This window comes from Xenopus tropicalis, chromosome 3 (genome assembly GCF_000004195.4).
Source record: "Xenopus tropicalis strain Nigerian chromosome 3, UCB_Xtro_10.0, whole genome shotgun sequence".
NCBI lineage: Eukaryota > Metazoa > Chordata > Amphibia > Anura > Pipidae > Xenopus > Xenopus tropicalis.
Window position 1 is genome coordinate 104,633,832 of NC_030679.2, and position 20,422 is coordinate 104,654,253.

General features: G+C 41.4%; 1 protein-coding gene across 1 annotated transcript in view; it reads left to right on the forward strand.

Moving 5' to 3' along the window:
• Positions 1-5,374: 5,374 nt before the first annotated feature.
• The window catches only part of sqor (sulfide quinone oxidoreductase), a 37,192-nt gene continuing 22,144 nt past the window's right edge, over positions 5,375-20,422 (forward strand). The window contains 3 exon segments of the mRNA NM_001015687.1: positions 5,375-5,386; positions 18,725-18,974; positions 20,127-20,297. Coding sequence (NP_001015687.1) covers positions 18,744-18,974; positions 20,127-20,297 — 402 coding nt within the window. The 5' untranslated portion in view covers positions 5,375-5,386; positions 18,725-18,743.

Consider the following 20,422-nt stretch of genomic DNA (forward strand, 5'->3'; position numbering starts at 1 on the left):
GCAGCAGTTTCAATTTCCCCATAAAAGTCAATGGGTGAAATTTGATTGGCTGTTGTTGGCCCCTCCCACTTTGGGGTCATCCACTAAATTTCGTTGTTTCATTTGGGGTGACCCCATTATTATGTTATTCAAGTTTGGGGAATGTAGCTTCAAAGCTGTAAGTGTGGCAGCAGTTTGAAAATCTTCCCTGTCAAAGTCAATGGGAAAATTGGGGTGTTCGGAGCGGCGCCACAAAATGACGGGGGGCGCAATCGCTTAGAAAAGCACAAGCAACCTGCTCCGATATAGGGTGAAGAAGTGTGGGGAGTTTGGGTGTTGTACCCCTAAATCTGTAGGAGGAGTAGCGTTTAGAAAATGGGGGGCACTAAGAAGAAGAAGCGGAAGAATAAGCTGAAGTTGAAGAACAGTATGTTGGGTTGTATGTATGTTTCAACCCAACACAATAAGGTCTCAAAAAGGCCTGGAGTAGATTGTTATCTCCCTAATGACCTGGGATTAGTTAACAGTTTAGTGTGTCTTGCTAACTGCGCGCAGTGCCCCTATAGTCAGAGGGAAATTTTGGAGCTACTACCATCCTCAAAGGTAGCTCTATAGTTCCCACAGCAACTTGCATTAATTGACACAAGCCTCATTTTGATGACAAGTACTGGAAATTATGACATCTGGACTCAACTGCACTTGACATACAAAAGACATCTGCCACAAATTATGAATAAAAACACTGCACTGCGTGTAAGAAAAAACCTGTCAACTTGTGCCTGAATTTGATCTTTGTACTTTTCACGTTTCTCTTAAATGAGCCCCAGAGTCCTTCCTTTACATATGACTAGATAGCCGAAATACTGTATATCCAAAAGGGACATAGTGGTGCCTGGTCAGAGACCAGTAATTCCCTCTATGACTATGCCCTAGTTTCCATGGGTAGGATTCAAATTTTTATGCACATGACAATTAGTGCTACTGCATACAGGGGGTAAATCAAATGTCCACAATTAAAATTTACTGACAACATTCTAACATAGTACTTAGTTTTTTTTGGAAAAAAAAACTCTGGTGTGGATGGCTGGTCATCTCCAATTGGATGAACCAATGCCACCTTAAACTGAACCTAACAAAAACTGAGCTAATGATCTTTCCGTCTAAGCCTGGTCCTACCCCACCCTTCTCTGTCTCTGCCGGTCAATTCGGCACATTGTTTGGGGGTTTGGGGTCCTTCTCTGACCATATTAACACCACTGTCAAAACCTATCACTTTTTCTTGTGCAATATTGCCAAAATCCGTCCCTTTCTTTGTACTGCAACAGCTACTGTAACCTGCTACTAACCGGCCTCCCTAACTCCCATCTATCCCCCCTACAGTCTATATTAAATACTGCTGCCAGAATTCTCCTCCTCTCATCCAGGAGAGTTCAAGCCCTTCCCCTGCTAAAGTCCTTACCGTGGCTTCCTATTAAACAAAGAATATTTTACAAACTCCTTCTCTTAACCTTCAAAGCTCTCCATTCCTCTGCTCCTCACTACATCTTTCCCTTGTGTCTCCGTACGTTCCAGCCCCCCACTTCTACTGCTGTTTCCTGCCTTAAACCTTTCTGCCTTGCTGCCCCTTACATTTGGAATGCCCTCCCTGATTTCCTCCGGAGAGAATCCCCCTCAGTCTTTTTAAAACCAAACTTAAAGACTACCTTTTGGAGCACTCACCCAGCACCTGATCTGGGAACTAGCACTTATATTGTAGTGTCACCCACTGTGACCTACAGCACTTATATTTGCCTATTTGTGTCTGTAAGTTACCCTCCCATCTAGATTGTAAGCTCTACGGGGCAGGGACCTCCATCCTCCTTCTCTTATTGCAACTGTATCTTTTATTTATTTGTGTTTATTGTAATACTTTGTATTTATCTATTATCTTAATACCCCCTGTTTGTATTAATGTATTCTACTGTACAGCGCTGCGTACATAAGTAGCGATTTATAAATAAAAATATACATACATACATGGCTGCGCTTAGGGAGGTGACAGACGGGGAGATTAGTCGCCGCCACCAGACAAATCTTCGTTGCTGCGGACGACTAATTTTTCCCGCAATGCCATTCCCCCAGCAAGAATGTAAATAGCCAGTGGGATGGCATACGTGTCGCTGCGATTTCCAGAAGTAGCCCGAAGTTGCCTTGAGAGGAAACTTCGGGCAACTTTCGGAAATCGCAGCAATGCATATGCCATCCCACCGGGGATTTACATTCTTGGCGGTGGGATGGCATTGCGGGGAGATTAGTCGCCCGCGGCAATGAAGATGTCACGGGTCAACTAATCTCCCCGTCTGTCACCTTAGGGAGCAATATAAGTGAGTTTGCTACATGAAGCAGCTTCTTCTCTTAGCAGAGAGATAATGTATACAGGAAATGATTTAGGCCCTGTAAATGCAAAGCTTCTTAATTGCTCATATATTCCTGTTTTAATCTTATTTTCCACTCTAATGAGCAATAGCCTTAATACTAATGTTTTTTTTGTGCTACTAACGAGGACTGCACAATACAAAATGGTTACTACCTAGATCCCGGAGTATCCAGTTTTCCAGAGCTTTTAATTGCTTATTTATGAGTGAAAGTACACTGTGCAAAGTGTAGTTTTGGATTAAAATTGCCCTGTTTTTTACCCACAGTTTTTTACCACAGTTTCCCCCCTATTTCCAGCGTAACTTTAGCTGTGAGGTGGCAATGCATCTGATTGAATTGCAACGGTTGCATTAAAACATGCAATTGCACTGATAATATTTAGGGTTCAGATGTTGTCATCTCTATCGCTCTGTATCAAGATAACATCTGTGCCCAGTTCCTTAGGTACATCTTTGCTGTGTGATTTGATGCAGGCCATCAACAGGTTCACTTCATGAAATTTGCAAGAGCAGGTATAATTCACTCAGCAGCACTGAATGCAACTTAATTTGTGAAACCGTGGCTCTTAAATGAACCCTCAAGTTTTCCTAAGGGCCAGTCCAAAGCTTCTGTCCCACTGTTTTAAGAGTAGCTGCCTCTCAACATAGTATAGTAAATGCTGCATAGAATGCAGTCATAAGGATTTGAGTGCAGATAAAATCTGACTAACAAGATGTGTCACCCACAGGAAATCTGCACTACTGTTGGTGACAAATCTGAAAATGCCTTTCCCTTCACTTACATACACATTGCCACATGCACAACATATGCCACTCATTCATGGGAAAATGCCTTCTTGATTTTTATGCAAGGTGGATCGCTACATGTAATGTGTTTTACATGTGGCAACCCAAATCCCAGACTTCTTGGTCTTGCAGTACATTTTCAGTACTTAGTTTGGGGCAGGATGCAATGGTGAGGTTTAGGGCTGGAACTAGGTGTAGGCAGAGTAGGCACCTGCCTTGGGCGCAACAGAGTTGGGGGCACTGGGCACATACCTCCTCAGCTCTCTGCCTACCCCAAGCTCCGGGCACTTGTTAAAATCGTGCATCGCATCAGCCCCACCACTTCTCAGCCCCCCTTCTTTCTGCTCCTCACCTCACTGCGGGTGGGGGGGATTGGGGTGATCCAGGGCGGGGATGTGCCTTTGGCGTGCATCGCGTTTGGCCCGGCCCTGGTAAGGTTTGTGGGTTTTCCAGGGTCCCCTAGTGTCCATACATGCAGAGTAGGAAGTTGAGCTGTGCATTAAGGGGAAATGGCTGTGCTGTGCCATGTGCCACAGTAACACTGGCTGAGATGTGCATTGGGCTTCAGCAAGTCTAATTGGAGGGGGGGGCAGGATTAGCATTCCGGCATCTGCACAGACCTCTATCCCCAAAATAGACTCCCCCAGCTTTTACATCTAGCATCTTATCCCCCAACCTCTAGAAGCACCTTTTCATGTTAATAATATTGGGGTAAATATGGAGTAATAAAAGGGGTTTTCCCAAGGTCCAATCAGAGCAGAGAGGCCCTACCATGAGCTATTTTATTTGTAAAAACTTTTCCTGCATCCTCCAAAATTGATAAAATGATACAAAATGGCCATTAAATGAGAAGGAAAGGCATTTTGGCGACAATAGATTAATCGCAATAGTGCAAGCTATAATGCTATATTTATTCTGCAGAAAGCTTTAGCATATCTGAGTAAACAGCCCTAGAAGCTCCCATTGTTTGTTTAAGATAGCAGCTGTCATTTTACAGAATACTAAAAAAGATCAGCACCTATAGCAACAGAGAAATCAGAAACTCTTAGGGCCATGACAGAAGGGGAGATAAGTTGCCGTGTGACAAATCTCCCTTGTCGCGGGCCACTAATATCCCTGAAATGCCATCCCACCGGATGCCTTGAGAGGAAACTTTGGTGATTTACATTCTAGCCGGTGGGATGGCATTTCGGGGGGAGATTAGTCACCCGCAACAAGGGAGGCAGTGGCACACGTGGAGATTAGTCACCAGAGATAAATCTTCGCTATTGTGGGCAACTAATCTCCCTGACATGCCATCCCACCGGGAAGAATGTAAATCACCGGTGGGACGATTCGGTTTCCCAAAGTTTTAATGCGAGGATAGTAAAGGTTACTATACATGACTTAATTTGCTTAGTATGTGCTTTACCCAGTGCAGTCTTCCATAAAAATGTCCCCGGCCAAAGCCAAAAGGTTGGTGATTTGACTCACTGGGGAATGTCCAACATGTTAGCATCCAGTTATAGATATTACATGGAGAAGTCCCTTGCATTGCAACAATCCTTTTAAGTGCAAAAGAAAAGCTCCTTCAGCTTTTTAAAGGAGAACTAAACCCTTCCATAAAAGTCTGGGTCCCTTCTTACTCCTGAAACACACTAACTTGCTAGTTAGAGTAATGCCACACAGAAAGCTCTGCTGCCCACTGAAAATCACCTCTCTCACAGGCAACAATGCCTTTAATATCCAGTGTAAATTCAAATGCTGCTTGTAAAATATTCATCACACCAGAACCTTGCATAAGCATGCAAAATTGCTGAGTTTTCACAGATTTCCCCGGGCTCCCTTTTTAATTAGAGTTTCCCTTCACCTCTCACCCTAACCAGCATTCGAGCGTCTTTATCCCACCCCCCACCATAGCTCTTCCTACCCTTAGGGAGGCCAGCCCCACAGTCAGTCAGCACTGCTTCAGCCAAAACCTACTTTCCTACTTCTGCCTTCCTAAATTCTCTCACTCTCACGGATTTCTATACTATTACCCTATAACCCTCTCCCCACCCCATGTGCTCTTCCATTGCAAGGCTTTGCCCCGCCCCTCCACCGGGCGGCCAATGAAGTGGTGAAATGTGAGAGGGTTATGACAGGGAACCGGGCTGTACCCTGGAAGGGGATATACAAATATTGCTTCTCCGGCTTCTCAGTGTGTAAGCGCTTCGGACCCGCCCAAGGTAAGACTATATATCATACATCCGGGGAACTGATTGTCAGCCTGCACTTTAGCCATTTGCACAGGGGTGCGCTGCTTGTCACATCGTGTTCCTTATAAGCGCGTCATGGGGTCAGAGTGGCGCATTCCTACACCAAAATGCATTGTTAGAGTGCATTCAGTGCAGATCGGATTAAAGGGCAATTCTAAAGAAATTATTATAGGTGTATAGGTGTTACTCTCTTGTTGTTTGGTGTCTCATACTGAGCACTGTAATAGAATACAGAGCTTCCTCATGGGATCAAGTTAAAAGTGGCTCGTTGTACTAATCCTGTTCGTGCAAATGAGTTTTATAGATTGTGTTACCGAAGTAGGTCGTTTCCTGGTATCATGACAGTGTTTCTCTTTCTTTTCTGATCGTAATTCCTCATGCGCAAATGTAGGTGCATAAATCTTTTAGTCAAAGTTTTCCTGCCAGTGGTTCTCACAACCTAGTGCTCAGCACAGGACCTGATATGCAAGTCGCATTCTCACAGGCATTAGATGTATTAAGTGCTACTTTATAGAGAGGGGGTGGCTGCTCTTCACTCCCCCCTCTTCCCATGCACCCGCAGGCATAGGGCACCCACAGTCATAGTGCAGGGGTCCCCAACCTTTCATACTGATGAGCCACAGTCAAATGTAAAAAGACTTGGAGAGCAACACAAGCATCATACAAGTTCATGGAGGCGCCAAATAAGGGCTAAGATTGGCTATTAGCAGGGCCGGAACTAGGGGTAGGCAGAAGAGGCAGCTGCCTAGGGCGCAACGATTGAGGGGCGTCAGGCAGGAGCCTCTCCTGCCTACCCCTAGTGCTACTTTGTCATTGCCTCCGCCGCTTGTCATTAGCGCATGCGCCATTAGGGGGGGCGGGGAGGTGGGCGGAGTTGGCCGACCGGGTTGCCTAGGGCGCCCGGTTGGCTTGACCCGCCCCTGGCTATTAGGTAGCCTCTATGCACACTATATGCTTACAGGAGGATTTATTTGGTAGAAAATCTTGTTTTTATTCAACCAAAACTTGCCACCAAGTCAGGAATTCAAAAATAACTACCTGGTTTGGGGGCTACATCCAAGGGGCTGGTGAGCAACATGTTGCCCCAGAGCCACTGATTGAGGATCACTGGCATAGTGTATCAGCTAAAACTATCAATATGGATAGATTATCTGTGTACTGTGGCCTGTCCAAAGGACCCCTGAGCTGACCTACATGCCTAGAAGGCCAGTCAGTATTGCTGAATTTAGACAAACACTCCAACTAAATCTGTCCATTTATGTAGGGGCATAACTACTGAGAAAGTACACCCTGCATCTACAGGGGTACCAGGAGTGTAGGGGGCCCAGCAATGCTCTAATTTTGGAGCAATTTCAATATATCTTGGTAGAATAGAACTATAGGGGCCCCAAATTGCATTTGCTGAGGAGCCCAGTAACATCTAGTTACACCACTGCATTTAAGATTTTATTAGTAATTTCTGGTTTGCTTCTGTGGTACAGCAGTTTGATTCAACTTTTTAAACATTCAGTCCATTTTTTACCAGTGGCACAGTGTTTGATTAAAAGTGAATAAAGTACCACTGGCCTAATTAATTTTATCAGGCCAGTTACAGCTATGAAATATTATGCCGAAAAACTTCTCAAGGAAACTAATTGCAAAGGACAAATGTGCATTATTGGATATCTATTTAGAAAGTAAAATAACTTCCTTGGGAAAGAACATTTTTAATCATCAGACCATTAAAGATGTATATACTGTCTGACACTATATCTGTTTGGTAAATCTGAGCATGCTTTCTTCCATCATTCATGACAAATTCTGAAAGACACTGGTGTATGTAGATGATATATGTAGATAAATTGCAGCTTTAGTTGATGCCAGTTGAAAAAGTGTAAAGGTGGCTGTAAGATTTGCACGTTTGGTAAGGTCGCCAAACGAGCAACTCTTTTCCCCCAATATGCCTGCCTTTGGTGGGTGATATTGTGCTAATGTGATTGTTTGGCCCGAGCGCCAAAGGAACGCATTGCATTGAAGGGGATAGGAAAAGTCAGCTGATGCTGTCCCTGATCCAATGAAAAATCCAGCCTGCATGATCAACATTCACCAATTTTTGCCCAGTAATTAACATGGGCATATAAGCTGCCAAGTCGATCTTAAGGACCCTAATCAGCAGCTGAAATCTGCCCATGTTTGGCCACTTTAAGTAATGCTTTGAGGACAGACTAAGTTACAATTTAAAAGCTCATTAAATGTAAGAAAAATAAAATTAAATGTAATCCAGATTACAGTTATGGCACATTTCTGCACAACTAGTTGGGTGTAACATTTGTGATAGTACCCTTGTATTTAAATATTTTGAAAAATATCCTTTTTTTTTCTTTGTTAATTGCATATATTTGGGTGCCAAGCATTATATCTTATGTTGTAATACTTATGAGCACTCTGGATTGAATCATACTAGTTGCAATGTGCTCATGTTGCAAAATTTCTTCCTGAACAGCATAGTTGCTTCATTTTGAGTTACTACGTTTGCTATCAAAGGGAAGCACAAAGGAAATTGTGCGATCCAACAATTTATAAAATGCTTTGTGAATATGGGGAGCACCACATGCACTTGGAATGTGCAATAACAGTTTGTGCTTACTTCTTAGGGCTGTAACACACGAGGAGATTAATCTCGCTTGTTGCGGGCGACTAATCTCCCCGAAATGCTATCCCACCAGTGAAAATGTAAATCGGTGGTGGGATAGCATACACGGCGCCACTCATGCCATCCCACCGGCGATTTACATTTTCGCTGGTGGGATGGCATTTCGGGGAGATTAGTTGCCCGCCACAAGGGAGATTTGTCGTGGGTGACTAATCTCCCCGTGTACCACAGCCCTTAGATGTATGGCCATGTGACAGTAAAACAAAATGTAGAACAGAAGTCATAGCACTTACCATTTCTTTGCTGTGCACGTCTCTTGTTTATTAGCTAGTGTTACCACAATAAACAATATGTACTTTGAAGGCACATCTGTACTTTGAAGGCAACTTCAGGCTACTTCAGAAAGTAGCTGTGCCAAATATCTTTTCCCACCCCTGGTTTGCATTGCCGGTGGGGAAACATATGCAGGAAATTAGTCGCCCGTACTAGAGGGGAGCTATTTGTGGCAACTGATCGCCTAGTGTGTCACTGCCCTAAATGAAACTGAATAAGAAGGTATCTTTGCTGATCATCTTGGCCAATTGACATACATGTATTTTCTACACCCCTTATATTTGCCATATAATCTCCCTGTAATATTTTCCCTTAAAGTTGTAAATATGAAGCACAACAATATTTAAGAGGAAAATTCAAGAAAGACCTTGCCAAGTCCGAGCAAGTATTTAACTGCTAAAGGAGGAGAAAGCTGTGATTAAATGATGGGGCGTGTGTATCCTGTTCTATGAACTGCTGTGACCTTGAAAAGAAAATGGAGAGCCCTACATGTCCCAGGCTACACTGTAGTTTCTTGAGTCTTAGATACCAATAGCCAGCCATACCTGCAGGATGATAGTTAAAACATTGCTTGTATTTTCAATTACAGTCAGAAGTCTTCTGAAACTGGGACAACATTGTGGTTTGTCTTGATTTTATTTTCCTGTATTTATGGTTGTCATTAAACACTAGGGGCAGATTTATCAAAGTGTAAAATTAGAGCCCACTACTGAAAAACTCACCCTTTTTCTATTTATTCCTATGGGAGTTTTAGAAGTGTATTTATCAATGGATGAAAGTTCACCATTTTATAAAACAACTTTTAAAAATGCCATTGGAATGAATAGAGAATGCATGAATTTTACTGTAAACTCTAAATTTACACTTCGATAAATTTGCGCCTAGGTCTTTTAGCAGATCACTCTTAAAATGGATTGATTAGCAATTTTTAAGGGCTCTTACAGATGAGCACTTTTACCTGCATTTTCTTGAGCTGGATCCTTTTATGTGTTCCACTGCAGAGAGATCGAGAGAAATGTAGACCTGTATTTCCTGTGTGACCAATGCTCAATGTGGAGTATTTCTCCACTGCAGGAGAAATACAACTTGATGAACATTAAATAAACCATATAGGATTGTTTTGCAATCAGTATGGATTTATGGTTGTTAAATTAAGATTAAGTTAAGGGTTACTGCTTTCTTATTACAGATAAAGAGAACATTTTTTTTAAATTAGAACTATTTACTTAAAATGAACTTTATTAGTGATGGCCTTCCCATAATTCAGAGCTTTCTGGATATCAGATTTTCAGATAAGAGACCCCATGCCTGTACTAATGTTTATTTCTGGGAATGTTAAAGAACAAGTTTCATTTAAAAGGTGGTTGTCTTGGGGTGTTATTCGCACAGTAACTGTTAGGCATGTAGGGGCTGTATGGGCCTCTGTGTACTGTTTTGAATCTCAGTTTGAACCTGAGTTGCAGCTTCCCAAGGTATTGATAAATTAATAAAGCAGCACTTTAATGCAGATACACTTACGAAGACCAACTGAAACACATGTGGCAGAGGGTACTTGTGTGAGAGGTAATGCATTCCCATCATTAAAGGCAAAATTGCATAAAACCAGAAAAAAACAATCCTTCTCGTTTGTAAAATGTTCATATATTTACCTCTTAATGTGACCTTCAAAAAACTTATAATGAGGTAAGACAAGGAAGAACAGTTGCATGTACACTGGCTGTGTTTATAAAGTTCCTTGAAAATGAACTACATAGGAGCAGGCCCCTCCCTCCCAGTGCTCTAATTTTGGCTGTATGCCTCAGTAAGAACATTCAGTACTTAGAGTGTTTGAGGAAAAGTGTCTAGTCATTGTGAGCCTGCCCAAATTCCCGCTAGTAACGTGTCTGCAAAGTTGTGCTGGCTACCAGGACACATTCCTTGTAGCCTACTGACCTTTTAATAGCCTGGCTACTTGCATCTGCGCAAGGGATTAATAGTATTTGTCTTGAGTTTTGCTTTTGTCATACCCAAACAGCAATATATCTTCTAAGAAAAAGCTTTAATTTTATGCTTTGCAAGGAAAGCTGCACTTTTTTATTTCTATACCCAATATTTAATCTGTAAGGACCTGGGGAACTGACCAAGCTTTTAGAAACAACTTGTGATTTAATAACTGTCTGCAACTTTGTAGCTGCCATGTCATGATGTATCCTTCTTGCTTCCTGTGCAACTTGCTGTGTATCACCGTGACTGTTAATAGTTCAGTAGTATCTGCCAGCTGGGGGGCTACACATTCATTCACAGCTACAATGCTGAATGTGATACACACCAGGAAAAAGCAGACTAGCCATAAGGCTAGTATATACTTTTATAAGGGATATATATTAGTGATGAGCGAATCTGTCCCATTTTGCTTTGCCGAAAATTTTGCGAAACTGGTGAAACATTCACAAAATGCATTTAAGTCAATAGGTGACAAAATATACATGCAAAATAATTTACGCATTATTCAAATGCATTAAAGTCAATGGGCATTTTTGTATCAGCAACTTTTTTGTCTTGGAGCCTTTTTTATCTTGGTGTCATTTTTGTTGCAGAAAATTTTTCCTGCAGTGTTGCACAAAAAAAATTTGCCAATGGCGAAATGTGGGTTTTCGCTGCAAATCCATGCATGCCAAAAAAATTTGGTCATTACTAGTATCTACTTATATAAGGATTTTTCTACAGCCAGGCAGCCTGCATCCAATATCTGTTATATCTACTAAAAATGGGTCAAACACTGACACATAGAAATTTGTTTTTTTAAACATCCCTCTCCACAGAGTACTTAACACTCTTTACTTATAGCCCATATTATGATTTCTTTTACTTGGGTGCCTAGGTGTTGTTGAACTGAAACTCCCTGAGTTGAAGTGAAGCAACATTTGTGGACTCACATTTAAAAAACAATACTATAGATCAGGGCTACCAGACAGGAGACCTGCAGGCTGAGTATGGGCCATCAGTTAATTTTTATGAGCCACAGCATGCTCAAGATCTCCATAGCAATCTCTGCAAGGGCTCTTACACATGAGCCTTTTTAAGTACTGACAGGACCACACTGAAACACAGATGAAAAGCTGCAGGTTCTGCCCCCTATAAAAAAGAATGGGGTTTATTAATTCACGCGATCCCATGTGGTGCACTGCATATAAAAGCCACCAAATGGAAACGCATGTAAAAATGCTTGTGTGTAGGAGTCCTTAGAAACCATTGAAACCATTACAATAATTTCTGGCTCATAAGTGAAATAGCAGTTGCTGGTTTATTTCACCTTATACAGTCAAGAATTATGTGGGTTTGTTTGTGAATGATGGCTCCAGTGGGGTCCTATTGGCACAGAGGTTTCAGGCTCAAATACCTGCAAACCACCAAATGCTGGACTTTGACTGTGAGTGTTCCCTCACCTACTTGTTGTATAGGATTATCAAGTGAAATTTTATGCTCAGCTAAAAAGCTTTATGTCACCCACGTGAGTAGTTTATTGGTGTGAACGTGCAGAGAATCATTTCATGCATTGCAGTGTCTTGCTTAATCCAGGAACATAATGACTGACTTCCATTGTGCTAGGGAAAACAGGCAAAAGCCTGAGGGCAATAAAAAGAAAAAAGTGAGTATTTAAAAACCAAGTTTAAAAATTATTTAGGCGTGTGAGTTGTGGGCTTACTGACAAAAATGGCATTTACAGCACTGGCGCCAGAGGTCAGCACAGACATTCAGAGGTCACATGTATTTCTTCAAGAAGTTAAAATATTCTCTTATTTAAAAACTGACAATAGGAATATCAGCATATCCTTTTTTTGTTATTTATGCTGGAATTTACTGTGAGCATGGGCAGGGATAAAAAAATTGGGGAAGGTTGTGCCTAATAAGTAAAAAAAAAAAATGCTTGGAGACATTGCCAAACAAGTGGATCTGGCCATGAATGGCCACCTTAAGATCCTAGTGCTGATGCACTAGGATCTTAAGGTGGCCATTCATGGCCAGATCCACTTGTTTGGCAATGTCTCCAAACTCGCAAGTGTAGGCTTATGTACGGCTTATGTACATCTCACATTTCCGAAATAAGAGTCATAATTCTTCATGGGACCATTTATATTATATAACATATTTTGCTGACTTGGCTGTTCAGAACGAGTCTGCAGCTTATTGGTCTATAAATGGTTTCAAAATGGTCATCAGGTTAAAAGTATTTTCAGTAAGGACCGCATCAGGCTGTAGGGTCCTGTTGTGATATGATTGCTGGCCTGAGGACCACATATTCTGATCAGCAGGGCTGGACCTAGGGTAGGCAGGAGAGGCACGTGCCTAGGGCACAACAAAATGACGGCCGCTGGGCACAGACCTCTTTGCCTACCCCTAGTTTGACTTTGTGAATCTGCCTCACTGCTGCCTGTCATTGCGTGATGGCTGCGATGTACCTTTTATATACCATATAAGTGATATCTTAAAGAAGAAAAAAAGGGATAATCATTGGGAAGTGCCAAATTGATAGGCACCCCCTATTGATTATAATTTCTTGCCTGATACCCTGTGCTGGTGCTTCTTTTTGCTTTAAAAGAACACCAGCTGGGGGCACTATTGCAAGGGTGCCATACCACCATCTTTTCTTCTGGACATTCTTATACATTCTGGTCTGGGTGCACATGCACAGTATTTTGAAAAACAAAACTTAAATCAAAAATAGCTGTTTTTTCACGCTACTGTATCTGCAACCTGGCTTAGGGCCAAAAAATTGAAGAATCAGAAAAAGAACACGACTGTTGCAGTTTTCAATAAAGAGGAGTGTTGGGTCAGGGTATTAGGTAAGTCAATATAATGACTGCGGGGGCTAACATTTTGTACCCCCCCCCCGGGTGATTATAACTTTTCTTCTTCTTAAAAGCCTCCATTGCAAGTGCCATTGTCTTAACCCTTCTCCACATAAAATTTGAGCAGTTACTCATAAAGAAGCAGAGGAGCACAGATTGCAGCCCACCAGTGTGTAGGCACATGTATAAGCTAGGAGAGTAGATGTATAAGTGTGCCTATGTTATTTATGTACCAGACTTTTGAGGTAGACCAGGTGTTTTAAAGGTAATATATTATTTTAGAGAAACCATTATGACAAGCAGGATTCTATAACTTGGTTGCAGGGACAATTGATTCTTCACTCATTAAAGGAAAGGACTTGTGCCCTTAAATTAGCTAGACCTTAAGACTAAGTTTGAAGCCTCATAAATTGCATTTTTGTCATTTTGACAGAAAGCTGGGTTTTCTGAAATATTACCTACAATAAATTTTAATTGCGGATGTCTATCATTCTCATGCCAAGTGCCAAGAAGTTGTACACTGTACTTATTCTCATTTGCGCAAATATTTTTAAAACAGTTTGTCCTAGGTTAAACACACGCATGTACACATATGCAAAGAGTTCTGAAAAATTTGAAATACTAGATCAACAGTAGTAAATTCCTTCAGATAAAATACTGTGAATATAGTATACTTGAGTGTTCCCTAACCAGTGGCTTACTAAGCCCTTGGATGTTGCTCCCAGTGGCCTCAAAGCTGATGCCCGTTTTTGAATTTCTGGTAAGGAGTTTTGGTTGCATAAAAACCCAGTATAATGCCAATCAGAGCTTTCTGTAGGCTGCCAGTTCACATAGGGGCTATAAAATAGCCAAGTATAGCTCTTATTGACACCCCCAGGAACATTTTTCATGCTTGTTTTGAGTCCCCCTACAATTTTTCCATTTAAATGTGGCTCACAGGTATAATATGTTGGGGATCCCTGGTGGACTTATACCAAAGGACTACTGTAGTACCCTGTTAGAGCATAATATGTATGATGTACATGGCATCAGTAAGCATCATATATAAGGATATTATTTAAAGGTTATTTAATTATTTTCTTCTTTTCCTCTGTGAATATAACTATCATAATTGAAAAAGAAAAAAGTCATTATTTCTGGTCTATTTTATTATTAGAACCATTGAAATCATTCAGTTGTATTATGTAAAAAAAATACCTGTACAAACACCATATAAACTACTAAATATATATACACAACCGCAGAGTTAGTCGGCGCTCACGATAATGAGGGTTAGGATGCCTGGGTGCAGTCCATAAAACAGGAAATGCAAACAGAGAACGATGAAGGATCTGCACTCATAGGACTTATGTGCAAAAAATTAGAATCTTTATTGAGCAACAAAAAGAACTGATGTTTCGGCTGTGGCTACAGCCTTTTTCAAAGTTACAACTTCAAAGTGCCGTATACCTTAAATACAGTGTGTGGCAGGAAAAATTGAATCAGCATAACGTTCACCATTGGTGCAAGTAAACTAGAGGCGTGACGTAACCCCAAGGAGCAGTGAATACGTAACTAAAGTGCAAAATGACTACACATAGATAGCAAAGAAAATGGAGAATAAAATAAAATAAAGTACAAGGAATAAAACCAAAGTTCAAGAGGCCCCACATATGAACCAAATATGCCCGAAAGGAAAAGTACAAGCACAGATACAACATTGTACAAAAAAAACCAGAGAGTGTATAGAGCGCGTGCTTCAAAATATTCACCAAGTAATAGGGACCAGATCGGTAAAAGTAAAGAACCGTGTACCGTACACTCTCTGGATTTCACGCTCGAGGCAACTTGCGCGATTTCACTGAAATTGCGCTGCCGCGTATGCCATCCCACCGGCGATTTACATTTTCGCCGGTGGAATGGCAGTCCGGGGAGATTAGTCGCCCGCGAACAGGGAGTTTTGTCGCGGACGACTAATCTCCCCGTGTGCCAGAGCACAAATGGAAGTGCGACTGATTGTTGGCCTTCTTGTACCTTGTGTGTGAAGACACACAAAGCTATTTAGTAGCAGCTACTTGTCACGGCTACTAAACCCCAGAAAATACCCTGCAAAATTAATACTAAGAAACTGCCTCTGCTAAAACACATGTAGAGACAATCAGTAAATGATCAGCATGGTCTATTTTAGTAGCCGTGTTAAGTAGCTGTTACGACTAGTCCTGTGTGTCTTCACCCTAAGGGCTGTGACACATGGGGAGATTAGTCGCTGTGCGACAAATCTACCTTGTCGTGGGCGACTAATCTCCCCGATCTGCCATCCCACCAGCTAGAATGTAAATTGCCGGTGGGATGGCAAATCGCAGCGCTGCGTATGTCATCCCACTGGCGATTTACATTCTAGCCGGTGGGATGGCATTGTGGGGAGATTAGTCGCCCACGACAAGGTAGATTTGTCGCACGGCAAAAAAAAATCATGTCTGCTTAAACCCCTTCTCTGAAGGTGGCTGAGGCATTAGGCTTATGACTTCCTCTATAGCCAATCATGAGATAACAGCTAAATTATAAATTACATATTCACACACTGCAATAAGAATACAATCACTTGTTATCTGAGTGAATTGCTGTTAACTACCAGGCACTGAGGATTTCTGGGTGAAACTATGTTGCATAGTCTGTTTATGAGCTGTTCTATTTCCATTAACACTTTAAACTCTGTACAATTAAAGTGGATGTAAATGCAGAAATGAAAAAAGCAGCTTTCCATTATACATTAATTGGAAACTTTCAGTATCTATAAATATATTTGTATGCCTTGTAGATTGTAAGCTCTTTTGGGCAGGGCCCTCTTCACCTCTTGTATCGGTTATTGATTGCTTTATATGTTACTCTGTTGGTCCAATGTATGAAACCCCCTTATTGTACAGCGCTGCGGAATATGTTGGCGCTTTATAAATAAATGTTAATAATAATAATAATAATGTCTGTCCTTTTCTGCACTACTTGTTCTGACTCTTGAAACAATGCCTTAGGGCTCTGGCACACGGGGAGATTAGTCGCCTGCGACCAATCTCCCTTGTCACAGGCGACTAATCTCCCCGAACTACCATCCCACCGGCGAAAATGTAAGTCGCCAGTGGGATGGCACACGCTGTGCAGGCGATTTCGGCAGTTCGGGAGATTAGTCGCCCGTGACAAGGGAGATTTGTCGCGGGCGACTAATCTTCCCGTGTGCCAGAGCCCTAACATTTATGTCTTGTAGATTGTAAGCTCTTTTGGTCAGGGCCCTCTTCACCTCTTGTATCGGTTATTGATTGCTTTATATGTTACTCTCTATGTCCAATGTATGAAACCCACTTATTGTACAGCGCTGCGGAATATGTTGGCGCTTTATAAATAAATGTTAATGTAATGTTTACAGACCTCTGTGACTACTTTGTTTCAACAGTCTGTACTATCTGTGTAGAGCAAGGGACAGACAGATACTGATTTCAGAAGCAATTACATTTGCATACAACTTTGAAAACATTGGAAACTTATAATGAATGTATAATAGAAAGTTGATAAGAATGATCTTTTCTTTTATTTGGCAAAATTATATTTTTTGGTCTAAAACTACTATAATTTGCTATTGAGGATACATTTACTAAAGAAATAAATGAAAGCAGAACCCTGCTTATAAGCAAGTATATCTTGTTTAACAAGTAGTAGTTGTGCCAAGAACCACACCTTGAGTAAATGTCTGCCTGATAACAAGTGCACTGCTGTACGTGACTGGAAGTTCCACGTTATTTTATGCAGAAAGATTGGGTGGCCAAGGGACCTGTGTTATTAGCTCTTACTGAAGTGCTTAGCAGTTTGCCAGGTATCTTTCTGATGAAGTTTTTTTTTTTCTATGGCCAAATGAAATATGTTGCTTTGGGTATCCACACCCTTCATTATTCTACTTATGATTATTTAACAAGAGTAGAGAACAGAAATAGAATTGGGGTCCATATCTTAAACGTGTTGGAATTTGTCATCAGTTGATGTCACTTCATGGCCTACTATAAAATACATACCTAGCATGCTGCCAGATGCAAAACTTTAACTTATTTTCAATTACAAAAATATAACACACAAAATGGGGGGGGGGGGGTATACATGAAATGATGTACAGAGTGAAACAGCTCACTGCATTGTACACAACTTTAGATTAAAACACAAGGAGGCAGTACTCATGAAGATGATTAGCATTACTAGATACACCTAACTAATGCATTACACCATGGATCTAGTGACCTTTGTTGCTTGAAATTGTATATTTTTTTTATGAAGCTGCTCCTGTTTCTCCTTTACTTACATACACAAAACATTAGTGTACAAGGGTGCCAGAGTTCTCAACTGGATCATGCATTTTTCTCTGGAGACTCATGGCCTGCAGGACTGGATCTAACAAAAGTCGATAGAAGCTGCAGCTACTCTCATTACAGCATTCAGCAAAGCCCCAGCCCGTCCTTTGTGTTTTATAGTGCCTTACATGATATTTTCTCATCAACTGACCCCTGAAGCCCTACCAAAAAAACAAAACATTTTCAAAGGTTTTTACTTAGTAAACATTATGTTTAAATGGTTTAGGCTCATTTGGCTTATCTGGCCCAAGTTGGTCTATTTACCTGTTCTTGCTGCTGGATATGATGGTAGTAGTTTCTGTTGCTCATATGATGGGGCCTGTAGCTACATCTTCATTAGCATCACTGTTAATCTGGTTCTATTCACAGGTATTTAGAACCTATATAATCTGAGATTGCAAACACTACTTCCGCTCAGGGTTCCCTTCATGGTCTTGTGCTGTACCTGGACCCATACAAACTCTGCAAGAACTAAAGTGGTTGTCAAATACAGCCCTGCAGTCGGAATGAAATCATACTAGGAACACCAGTGTGCATGAGATCTTAGAGTTGCGTCCGTGTGAGTGTGTTCTGTCCTAGTAACAGGCAGTGGTTTTCACTCTATAGCTTCTCCTTCTATATGTTAGGAACAGTAATATTGGCTATTCATTAAACTGATCCTTCAGCATTTCCAAAACCTGATGATTATATGTTTAGAGAGACAGGTAGACATATGCATTTTGGCAGGTAAATATTTATTACATTTATTACATTTGGTTGGGTTCCATGTGAAAAAATGGGCAATGTTGTTTCGGAGACAGAGAAAGAGAGATGAGGAGGATCATTATCATTGAATCAGCTGTCCTTTTACCCTATGAGTTTCTGGGCCCAAGTGCAGCTGTACTGGGCAAAGTTTCTCTGGGACCATTGATCCACATGACATCACTGAAGTGAATTGAAGTTAATAGTTAATTATCTAATCATTGGGTGATATTCTGTGTGGCAGATGAACTTGGCAATGCAGAGAACTTGCACACAGACAGGTATAGGAATTCTTTATAATGAGTTTTAAAACTCATCCCTGGAGGCAGGTCCTAGAACTTTTTACTGTTCCTTTTGAAAGGTTAGGTAGTAAATTTAATTCTAATCCTTCTTTGTTTTACTTTAGTTAATCAGATTCGCTGAAGATGGCAACCCTGGGAGTAATGTCTCCAGGCCTCCATGTCCATCAGTGCACACAGTTACTGAGAGCAATTCAGAGCGGGAGCTGTAGGACCTTGCACATGAGCCCAAGATCAGCGGCAAAGGAATACTATGATGTAGTCGTAGTCGGAGGTGGTGCTGGTGGAATCACTATGAGTGCTCGCATGAAGAGGAAAGTAGGGGCTGGAAAAGTTGCTGTCATAGAGCCAAGCGAGGTAACACATTGTATATCACTCTCGTTGAAACCAGAAATATATAGCAGAGTAATCAAAAGTGCTCTTTACATGATCTCCAAATATTTCAAAAGTGCTCTTTACATGATCTCCAATATTTTCATCTGTATATACATATTAGGTTGATGACACACAAGGAGATTATTCACCTCAAGATTAATCTCCTTTAGAGGTGGCAAATAATCTCAGGTATTTTACATTCTCGCTGGTAGGAAAATACATGTTGCTTCAGCTTTCCAAAGTTGCCTGAAAGTTGCCTCATGAGGAAACTTAAGGCGACTTCAGAAAGCCAAAGTGACACATATGTTTTCCTACCAGAGATTAGTTTTGCAGTTTACACCCTGCCCTGCCATTATTAATTGTTGTTAAATTACCCCTACTGTATTCAACCTGGCCAGTGCCAACCCTACTGGCATTGCCTTGTCTGAATCACTCTGAAGTGAGCTCTGTTAATCATTTAAATTCCTAATTCTAATAGTTAAGAATAGTTTTCAAGAAGATTTTTGTTTCATACCATGTGAAATGACTGTGTTTTCACTTTGTGATTATTTTGCCAATACACAAACATCATCCTATAGCTTTAGCAAAGGTAGTTAAAGGAGAAAGAAAGGCAAAGTCACTTGGGGGTGCCAAAATGTTAGGCACCCCCAAGTGACTTAAATCGCCTACCTTTTACCCCGGGCTGGTGCCCCTGTTAGGAGAGAACAGCACCAGCCCCCAGTAGTGCATCCTCCTTCCTCTTTCTCGTGTGGGCGCATGCGCAGTAGAGTGAAAAGCCGAACTTTGACAGAAAAGTCGGCTTTTCACTCTACTGCCATGCGCCGACCGCTGGCATTTTAGGAAAAGGAAGCAGGAAGGAGGACGCGCTCGCTACAGGTACCCCGGGCTGGTGCAGTTTTCTCCTAACAGGAGCACCAGCCCGGGGTAAAAGGTAAGCGATTAAAGTCACTTGGGGGTGCCTAACATTTTGGCACCCCCAAGTGACTTTGCCTTTCCTTCTCCTTTAAAGCCAAATGCTCTTTTTTTTTTTTTTTTACATGGGGCTTTCTCATGGTAGTGATACCCATGGTTAAATGTACTAAGTGATAAGTGAACATCCGTTAAATCAGATATCAATCCCTTTCTTCATATTAGACACACTATTACCAGCCAATGTGGACGCTTGTTGGTGGTGGTGCTAAGAAACTAGCAAGCTCAGCACGTCCTACAGCAAGTGTAATCCCATCTGGTGTCAAATGGATTAAATCAGAAGTGAAAGGCTTCGATCCAGAAAAGAACTGCATTCGGATAGATGATGACAAAGAGGTAATTTTGTTTTGTTGCAGTTAGCTTATAGTTAGGACAAATATGTCACACTGTGTCTCCATGTGCAATACCACGGTTGATCTCAGCTGAACTGAAAAAAAATGCTCAGATGAGGAGCTTTATAC